The 10,992-nt window shown below is 33.8% G+C and overlaps 1 protein-coding gene across 1 annotated transcript; it reads right to left on the bottom strand.

Moving 5' to 3' along the window:
- Positions 1-1,852: 1,852 nt before the first annotated feature.
- Positions 1,853-2,590, bottom strand: LOC112513334 (late embryogenesis abundant protein B19.4). The gene is made up of 2 exons (XM_025119568.1): positions 2,403-2,590; positions 1,853-2,270 (listed from the first exon to the last, which is right to left on the bottom strand). Exons 1-2 carry the CDS (start codon positions 2,518-2,520, stop codon positions 1,927-1,929), a joined length of 462 nt encoding a protein of 153 aa, XP_024975336.1. The 5' UTR covers positions 2,521-2,590; the 3' UTR covers positions 1,853-1,926.
- Positions 2,591-10,992: the final 8,402 nt, after the last annotated feature.

The raw sequence follows: 10,992 nt of genomic DNA, 5'->3' as shown, positions 1-10,992 counted from the left end.
TTATTTGTGTTCATTTATGTTTGTTTGCTTACGTTCATTTAGCATCTAACAATCGATGAACAAGCATATTTTTTTAACGAACAAAAATAAACATAAAAAATTTTGTTCATTTACTGTTCGTGTTCATTCAGTTAAATTATATGAACAAACACAAACAAGCCTCCATTCGTGTTTGTTCGATTCCTTTACAGGCCTAGGCTCGATTTAGCTTTCATGGAAGATCTCAGTTTTTTTAGAACGACATAAATCACTTTTAAAAAGCATCAAAACTGCTAATGACATTTTTGGAGTATCTTTCGTGTGATTTACACATAAATAGACCCACGTGTCAGTCGAAGTACTTCAGAGTTGATACATGATTCACATATATGATATATGTAGGGGTGTAAATGATGTGAGTCAAGCTCGAGTATCACTATACTCGACTCGAACTCGAAACTCAATTTCCAAGCTCGAACTCGTCTCGAAAACTCGCGAGTAGTAAAAATCAAAGCTTGACTCGAACTCGATAATTATTTCTCAAGCTCGAACTCGAATCAAGCTCGAACTAAGCTCGAACCAAGCTCGAACCAAGCTCACCCATTGAAATTTATGAAAATTTAAGGTTTATCTCTTATAAATTTTAAAACTTAAAGGTGTTCTCTTAGTTTTTATAAAACTAAAGGATCAACTTCAAATTTCATCATCAAAAAAACAAACTTAAAAATTTCATTCGCCTCACTCTCTTTTTATAACATTTTTTCTTTCTTCTTTTACCATCTTTCTTCCAATGTGGAACAATTTCACTAATTTTTTTTATAGTTAACTTTGTCTTTTTTTTTTAATTTTGATTTTAATAAGAAGTAAGTGATTAAGTTTTATAATTAAAAAATGCATAATTTTATTTAAATATCTAAAAATATAAGATATTTTTATTATTTAAATTTTACAAATTTTATTATAAAAACTGATTATATTTTAAAGCTAATTATATATAAAATAATCGAGTATCTCACGAGCTTTTCGAGTCGAGTATTGGTTAGCTTGACTCGACTCGTTAATATATCGAGTCGAGCTCGAGTTTGAGCCGAGCCTATTCGAGTCGAGTGTTGACCGAGTCGACCTCAAGTAGCTCGCAAGTTGTCTTGTATCATTTACACCCTACGTATATATGTTACACCCAGCAACGCAAGAACAATATTTTCTTCATAAATTAGCATCAAGATGACAAGAGAATCAAACAAAACATGAAACACGTTCCAATCCGTTTTAGACCGAATCGAGTACAAAATTGATCAAAATCAACCCAAGATCAAAAACGAACTAACCGTATGGTTTGTATGAGGAAACGATAAATTCGAACACTCAACAGTATGAAGAGAAAACGACACTGGATTTATGTGGAAATCCAAAACGAGAAAAACCACGAGCGATAAATTCACCATCGATGTTGTTTGGTACAATACTTGGAAAAGAAGAAACTACAATGAAGATGATCTAATCGAGAGCTATGATCGTTGATCCATGTATTTGTGATGTATTATATATCTCTATAGTTTAACGATTAGAACTATATATATATATATATATATATATATATATATATATATATATTGGTGCTCTATACATATAGTTAATATACATACGTAGATAAGGATTTCAGACACAATGGATAAGCCATATCCTCATTTCCCAAGATAGAGAGGGGGAGTTTGCAAACAAAAGGGTTTTCTCACAAGTAATCAACATAATTGAGCAAAACCAGTCTAACAAAAACATCTTCATAACTACTACCACAGCAAAAAGGTGCACCATACAAAACCTACAAACAACAAACCACATTCAAGAACATATACATACACACACAACATATATATATATAGTCCGCAGTAACTACTGTTAGCTATCCATCTTTATAGTCTCCATCCACCACTGTTACACAACATATCAGGTCTTGGTTCGATACTTGGACTCATCAATTTCAATCCCTTCTTCCTCAACACGCTCTTGACCGGACTTGTCGCCAGTGCTCAAACCACCTTTACGTCCCATTTCCTTGTACCCTTCACTCCCCATCTGCTCCTTTCGAGTCTGCCCACCCTTGCTGCCCATCTCCTGATATCCTTCACTTCCCAGCTGCTCCTTTCGAGTCTGCCCGCCCTTGCTGCCCATCTCCTGATACCCTTCCGTGCCCAGCTGCTCCTTTCGAGTCTGCCCGCCCTTGCTGCCCATCTCCTGATACCCTTCGGTGCCCAGCTGGTCTTTCCGAGTCTGCCCGCCCTTGCTCCTCCCTGATCAGAATTCGTCATATAAAACGAAACATAATTATGAGTCTTAAACCAACATTACACCACAAAATGAAACATAATTATAGAAAGAAAAAAAAACCATTTTTTTGTCTGCAAAATGCAAAGTTATTAAACCTTCAGCAAGATGCTCTTGAGCTTCCAAGCTTTTACCGCCGGTGCCGCCAGGGACGACGGTTTCGCCTTGCTTGGCTCTAGCGTCCAAATCTGATCTCTTTGCTTGACCTGATGCCATGTTTTTTCTGTTGCTTTTTTATTGTGTTTCAGAAAACTAAGTGCGAGTTTTGCAGTTGGGTATTGACTGAAGAGGATGTGGTATATATAAGTTGAGAACTGAAGAGCAGATACATGTAGGATTGACACGTCATAGGACCAGGTAAAATGACGTGGCAAATGGGGAGATACTTAAGCTGTTAGATAAGGACACGCACTTGATTAGTCACTGTCTAGCAGCGTTCCTATCTTTCTGGCTTGGTAAACTTGGTTGTCACCGTTAAAAGCGTTAGTTTTCAAAAGCAGATGCATGGTTTCAGTTTATCTTCCTATAAAACGAAAGATTTTTCTGCAGAATTTTCTTTGGAATATCTGTTGGTAAAAGGGTGGTTTATCATAAGAATCGTTATCCCTGTCTTGTATGGATATAAGTTGGTAAACAGTCACCGGGTTTGGTACAGTGACCAGGTCCGGATGACTAGTTCGATATTTTTCTGATGTCCTAGACGTAGAGGAACCATACCAATTCATTTGTGATTCAGTGTCTAATATTTATTTGGGAATGTTTATCAGTAAAAGTTAACACTTGTATTCAATATACAGGGTAAGATTTTAGTTTATTAGAACAACATCGTATACAACATTTTTATCCGGTAAACGTGTAGCGGATAAGAGTCATCACTCTCACTTATCAGGTAAGACTATCTTTGTCATCGCTCTTATAGGTAAGATTTTCAATTTTGTCATGTTCATCCAATCTACTTACTAGGTAAGCATTTAGTAATTAAGCAGCCCCTTAAATGCCAAAAAATTTCCGAAATTGAATAGTCCACTTGAACCAAAATGGTTTAGGGTTATTTAGTTTTTGGTTTAAAAGTTCAGTTAACCGAATAAGAATACTTTTATTAGGTGGGGTTTCAGTTGTTCTTTTATAATTTTGATTAAATCGAATAGCAATTTATATCATATTTTTATATATTTTATTTTTAGATGATTGGTTTGAGGCTTTGAGCATATAGAAGAGTTAATATATGATAAACGAGTTTACATTAAAGTTAAAATAACAAGATATTGAGTAGATTTAGGGAATGTTTATTAGGATTAGCGTTTACCAAGCCATATTACCTTACTGCATGAATATGCAAACACCAAGAATCTTATCCCGTAAGAACGAAGGCAAGAACCAAGAGTCTTACCTGGTAAGTGAGAGCGACGACTCTTACCAAGGTCAGTGCTTACCGCTTGAATTGTTACATATGATACCATTTGGGTGGACTAAAATCTTACCTAGTAAATGATAGTGTTGAATTTTGCCGACAAACACTTACCTGAGTAAGAGTTTGATAAACGGCTCTGATATAGAAGAATTAGGTATTGAGATGTGCAATATTGACAAAATAATAGACAAGATATTTGAGATGAATTTATTACTTTTGTTTTGGGGGAAAATCAAATGTGTGGGCTCTTGTAAAAACTAAAGGTGTTCTTTAAGCATGCAATACTACTAAACATTACACTTTCATCCGTGGACATTTATTTGCTAGAATATCACTAGCGGATTTCCTGGGATAGAAAAAGTAAACTTTTCGTTTTCCTGCTATAAATCTACCACTGATTTTTTTAAGAACTCTAAAATGAATTTCTATGATATTTGTAGCAAATTTTTGACGGACTTTTTAATTATTTATCGCCGCAAAATTGTCTAATTTTAAAAAATTTAATTAATTAATTAAAATTAGTGGTGGATTTGTAGCGAATTTTAATTAATTAATTAAATCTGCGACAATCTGCTGCTAATTTTAAATAATTAAAAAAATATGTAGTTTTTACAAAAATCAAGATTATTTAAAATAGTGGCGGATTTGAGGCTGATTTTTAATTAGAATTCCATTTTTGGTCATTTTTTTGTTTTTTCTATCCGTAAATACTTATTCTCATTTTGTTTTACATCTTCAGTATTTATATATATGTAATATACTTAAATACATACCACATACATATATCAATTACAAATATATACTTATATGTATACGTATACGGATGTTTCAACCGTTGTTAGTGGGGTTTAATAATTAATAAAATGTCTTAAACTGACTTTGGTCGGTATTATTGGGCTTTAACAGGTCTTAATAGGTTATAGTGAGTATTATTGCTCTTATCGAGCCCAATACACAACATATACATATATGCAGTATATGCCTGCATACAAAACTGTTGATCCTCTCTCTCAGTGATATGATGATAATCCCTTTTTCCTTTCACGTTGTATTTGTGTCTCTGTATTTTCAGTTCCAGCGATCATCACTGAGTATGTTCAGTGATCGCTGAAGAACTTGCATTGTAAATTCATCAGAGACAAACAATACTTCAAGAAGACAACACTCACACCAAAGATCCTTCAGCGAACATTGAAGACTGAAACTGAAGATTAGAGACTGGCGAGTACGTGATCTAAAGCGGTATTCAGTGATTACAAACCTGTCTACATATGTGTGAAGACTGCTCTAGCTTCAGCGAATGATGATGAGACCTCCAGGTCATCCCAGCATTCAGCGATCAAAAGAAGCTTGCTTAGCATGATTGTTGTTGTCTTGTCCTTTTGCACACAAAGGACAAACCCATACCCTTGCAAAAGTTAGTACGATACGGAGCCGATTAGTCGACTCTTTGTCCACCAACTTTAGGCAAGAATGTCTGCTCAAGAATAGTGCTTTTGTACTATTCACTGTAGCAAAGGACAAGTCTTCCTCTTAAGGCTTGCCACACACTCTAAACCTACCATATTGCATTAAATGTTCATTTAATGCACTGGGTATAAATAGAAGTGTTTATTCTCTTTGTAGAGTGCATGCATCTCTCTGCAATCCTCTTCTTACTTCAAGCATCTTCTAGCTTAAGTAAAAGATCTTCTTTTTAGCAATCTCTTTTCTTGTAATTGCTAAAGATCTGTGCGTAACCAAAGATTGTTTAGATAGGTTTTCTTTACCTTATCTTTCCGCAAACAGTCTTGTAAAATCTGTATTGATCTTCTCTATCAATATATATTTTTAAATTTGAAAATATTGTGTTTGTATTCATCCCCCCTTCTACAAACTGTTTCTATTCTTGTAGACCCTTACAGGACCAACAAAAACACGTAATAATTCACCATTAGGTTATTTGGCTTTAGTAAGTCATAAAGAGTCCTATTGGGCTATAATGATTCATAACAGACTTTTGTGGTTCTTAATAGGCTACAGTGGGTCTTATCGAGCTCCAAATCACGACACATACATATATGTAGTGCATACTTAAATACAAATACATAGTAAGTCACCATTAGTGTTATTGGGCTTTAACAAATCATAAAGGGTCTTATTGGACTATAATGGTTCTTAATAGGCTGTAGTAGGTTTTATTGGGTTTTAATCAGTTTTATTGGGCTTTGATCGGTTTTATTAAGTCTTAATAGGTTTTCTTGGGTCTTAATAGGTTGTATAAGGTCTTAATTGGCGTTATTGGGCCTTAATTAGTTTTATTAGTCTTTAATTGGTTTTGTTGGGATTTAATCTATTCTATTGGGCCTTAATTGGGGTTTTTGAGCTTTAACGGGGCTGTATTGGGCTTTAATGAGTTTTGTTGGGATTAATGTTTAGTTTTTTACATAGGGCCTTCAAAATGTCAATATCGGCCCTGCCGATAGACCAAAAAGTGTGTGTCATTATCCAAAAATCATAGTCAGCTACAACTTCCAGAATAATAGTTGGGGATCTTCTATGTCCGGAATATTATCCTCCCAAACCCATTGGACAATTCTTTCATTTTCGCGGCATACAGTCTAAACTACTTACCATTCCTAAAAAAACTCGTTGTTCTCCAATTTGGAGGATCATGCCATATCATTAGGATTGGATGTTCATAAATAACAGTCTCCAAACATCTGCACTATGTCATGGATCCTCTTATTTTAATGTAGCATATGCCAATATTTTAAATACAATAGTTACTTCTTGTAAACCATACAACCCAAGTCTGTTGCATCCATCCCTTTGTTGGATGAAGTGGTTGTCATGACATATATGTCACTGATACCAAATCTATTGGGAAGCCAACAAGACTCATATGAGATAACTACTCTTGCGGGAGAAATAGATTTACATGTTTTATAAATAATATAGATAAACTTATTCTCATTACTTGCTTAGAAGGACCTTATGTTCCTATGAACTTCATTAGAGGTCTACCAGATGTTGAAAGCTATCCAAGACCGATAAGAAATAAGAGCAAAAAATGACTTTACTGCAGATAATCTTAAAAAGTTTGTTGGATGACAAAGCCATGAACATTCTTACTATGTTTGTCAATAATGACTTGTTCAAGTCAATTAAACATTGTAACACTAGAAAAGAAATGTATGAACTTTTCAATGTCAATAATGACTTGTTCAACTCATAAATGATTATCAATGTGTGAATCCTCTGAAATGGGTTCAGAAACAATTTCAGAACTTCTGAGTTGATTGATTTACGAATCATCTTGTTTAGAAGGTTTTGTGTTTTCACCAATCAAATTCTCAAAAATAAATTCAAATTCAAAGCCTCTGGGGCTTTGACATGAGGAGTTAGAAGTTTCATAATTGTATACGAGTTCTAATATACATTGACTAGAAGTTAATGAATTTAGCCCAAGTTCTGATATGTTCAGAAGTCATTGTTTCTTTGTCATCTAGAAAGATGATGTTAAGTGCATTTTGTGGGTGCATTATAATAGTCTATTATTGCATTTTTCTCGTGTTTAGTCGTTTGTATATAATTTTTATTTGATTTTTAGTTAATTTTTGTATAACCATCGTTGGGGATATTACTTTGGGGTTTTGTGGTTTTTGTTGGGTTTTGACAGGTATTTTGCATCGAAACGTGACTTGGATCAGTGGATGAGGATGATTTTGGATTATTTAATCAATCTTTTATGTGGTGGACTAACTCAATAAGCATGGGAAAAAGTTGGACCAAAATTTAAAGAATAAGATTCAACAAAGGAATGTTGGAAAGAGAAGAAATCAGAGGGTTGTTTTTTATAGAGAAGTAAAATTGAAGGTGCATCTTTGAAACATCAGAAATCTTTAAGGATTGCTTTGAAATTTATGTTATATATATATATATATATATATATATATATATATATATATAGGAAAATCTTTTTAGGTTATTACCTCCTTTTCTTATCCCTTCTACTCCACAACCGCCAAGCCCCGTTTTCTTCTTCATCTTTTTTTACTTTTTTTTACTTTTTAGTTTATAGTTTATAGATGTTATCTTCTATTCATTTTCTTTAGTTTAGGTTTGTAAATTCACTTATTCCTTTACTTGATGAAGATATAATATGGTGGAAGGTTTGATTCTCGACTTAGACCGAATTGGTTGATCACTACAGTCCTAACATGAAAATAGTTAGGGACGTAGGATGAGAAAACATTTGTTTTATCAAGTTGCTTCTTTTTCAATATTTTTATCCTACGAAAGTAGGTGCGAATTAGTTTTAGAAAGGCTTTTCCACCTCGACAGAGTTTGTTTAAGACTTACTAATCCATTTTCTTTTCGTCTCCTTCATTAGTCTATTTGTCAAACTTTTCCAAGATGATCTCTATCATTTAGCACAGAGTATTGGCAACCAAAAACACGAAGAAAAAAAAATAATATTAGGTTTCTGTTTGTTGATTAGCTCATATGGGGTTTTAAGAAAAAGTTTGTTACGATTAAGCAATTTTGTGTGAAATAGGGAGTTGCAATATCTTCTGCCCATTAATAGATTGAAAGATAAAAGGATACCAGCATGGTTCAAGTAGCCTCAACTAGAGTTCAATTTATGCGTTTAACAACTCCATTCTGTTGAGGTGTTCTCGCCATTGAAAAGTTATGTCATATGCCTTCATTGATAAGAAATTAATCAACTATAGCATTTTTAAACTATGTGCCATTAATTTCTAAACTTTGGTATGTAATATCACTTGAATCTTCCTTAAAATAGGACATCAGCTTCTTCTTACAAATTATATCCATGTATATCTTGGATATTTATCCATTATCATTATTATGTACTTCTTTCCAAACATGCTTTAAATGCTCATTGGACCATACAAATCCACATGAAGCAATTCAAAAGATTTAGAGCATGAAGAATTACTCTTTGATTTATGATAGACTGAACATAAGTAATCCTTTTCAAATTTAAGAGCTAGCAAGCCTGCAACCAACTATTTCTTGACCAATTTGCCTAGGTTGGTGAAGTTCAAATGGGAGATTTGTTCCATAACCAACATTCATCATTATTTGTTAAAGATACAAGACACATGGACTTTGTATTTGTCACATGAGAAGTTCAAAAGATACATATTCCAATGTCTTTTAGATTTTAGCACTTCTTGATCAAACTCTAAGAGCACTATGCAGAAATCTCTATGAAATTTGACTTTAGAGTACTTGACAATATGTTTTACTTGCCAGAAAGTGAAGATTAAACATCAACGACATTGCGGATTGTTACAACCATTAGAGATTCCAGTTTGAAAATGGGAGCATATCTCTACGGATTTTCTGACAGGACTGCCGAAAACTCAAAGACGACACAATGCTATATGGGTAGTGGTTGACCGTTGACAAAGTTGGCTCATTTCCTACATATACAGGAGATCTACCCTATTAGTAAACAGTTTGATCTATTTCAGCAGGAAATCGTGAGATTGCATGGCACACCAGTTTCTGTCACATCGGACTGAGATCCGTGATTCACTTCTCGATTCTGGAAAAGTCTTCACCAGGCTTGGGGTACGCGATTTAATATGAGTTCAGCTTTTCATCCACAAATAGATGGACAAGCTGAACGAACTATTCAAACTCTAGAAGATATGTTACGGCCTTGTGTTCTTGAGTGATCTGGTGGTTGGGACGAGTCTCTATATCTTGTGGAGTTTGCGTATAACAATAGTTGGCAAGGTAGTATCAACAGCTATATACGATCGAAGATGTAGATCACTGATTTGTTGAAATGAAGTGGGGGAACGAGCTATTGATGTACCCGAACTTTTTCGAATTACTACTAAACAAGTCAATATAACAAGACAGAAAATGAAAGAGGCTCAATCTCGGCAAAAAATTTACGTGGACAAGCATCGAAAACATTTAGAGTTCCAAACGGGTGATCACGTCTTCCCAAAAGTTTCACCGTTACGAGATATTCATAGATTCAGAATCAAAGGTAAATTTAGTCCAAAATATATCGGACCCTTCGAAATACTTAAGCGAGTTGGAGAGGTGGCGTATCGCATAGATTTACCTCCTCAACTATCACATATCCACAACGTTTTTCATATCTCGTTGTTTCGCGGATATCAGTATCACCCTCTCCACATGATTGATTATCCGTTAGACAAAGTTGAAAAAGATCTCTCTTATATTGAAGAACCAGAGACGATAATTAGTCGAGAAGAGAAACAAATGCGACGAGAGTCAATACAATTCGTGAAAGTGTCATGGCGAAATCATTCTGAGCAGGAAGCCGCATGGGAAACGGAGAAATCTATGCAAAATGGATACCCTTATCTCTTCAAGTCATGTAAGTCCTTTAACCCTATTTAAATTTCGATAACGAAATGTTCTTTTTAGGAGGAGAGAATTATAATATCCGTGTTCCATTAACTCATACAAATTGGGTTAAGTGAATTTTTGATAGAATTATGCAAAACATATTTGTACCATATGCTTAACCAACTGGTACCTTGGACTAGTTTTGTGACAAAATGTCATACAACGGGTCACACACGTATAAAATGAAACTGAACTTAACTTAAAATGTTAAGTTTATACCTAGTAGGGCATAAAGTTGAGAATCTAACCAAAGGGTCTTTGGCCTAGCGGTATCGTAGCCCTTGGCCTTCTAGGAGGTCAGGGGTTCAAACCTCACCATAGGTGGGGAGAGTGTGTGAGTTTATTTGTTGCATTTGCTGTATATAAATATTATATACTTCAAAAAAAAAGTTGAGAATCTAGACTTGAAGGATTAAAATTGCCAATGGGTATATATATATATATATATATATATATAAAATATATATATATAGGCACGTTCAAATGAAAACCGTGCAATTCATAGAAAGCGTGTAAACTAATTTCGACCAATAGGAAAATTTTATTTTTTTCTAATTAAGTTTAATCATTAAGGGTATATTGGTCATTTACATTGTTTTCTTTTAAATATGGAAGTTATTAATAAATATTAATTAAGTTAACATAATAAAGAAAATTTTATAAATGGTAACATTTAAATATTTAATTAAATTAGAATATTAAAAATTGGATTTTGTTATATTGTGTCTCGTTTATTATTGTCAAGATTCATGAAAATCGTAAGTTATTAGATTAATAAATCATGAAATCAGTAATAGAATTAAAAATATATATTCATGAAACCGGTTTCATACATGGTGAAATTGGTGCATGGAGTAAGTGAAAATGATTAT

Source organism: Cynara cardunculus (assembly GCF_001531365.2).
Source record: "Cynara cardunculus var. scolymus isolate 2C chromosome LG 5, CcrdV1, whole genome shotgun sequence".
NCBI lineage: Eukaryota > Viridiplantae > Streptophyta > Magnoliopsida > Asterales > Asteraceae > Cynara > Cynara cardunculus.
This window is presented reverse-complemented; position numbering and strand designations above follow the sequence as displayed.

Bases quoted from the DNA above. Each gene is read 5' to 3' on its own strand.
- LOC112513334 (XM_025119568.1), bottom strand. From the start codon at position 2,520: ATGGCATCAGGTCAAGCAAAGAGATCAGATTTGGACGCTAGAGCCAAG. The intron at 2,271-2,402 runs GTTTAATAACTT...AATTCTGATCAG, and splicing joins TCAAGAGCATCTTGCTGAAG to GGAGGAGCAAGGGCGGGCAG.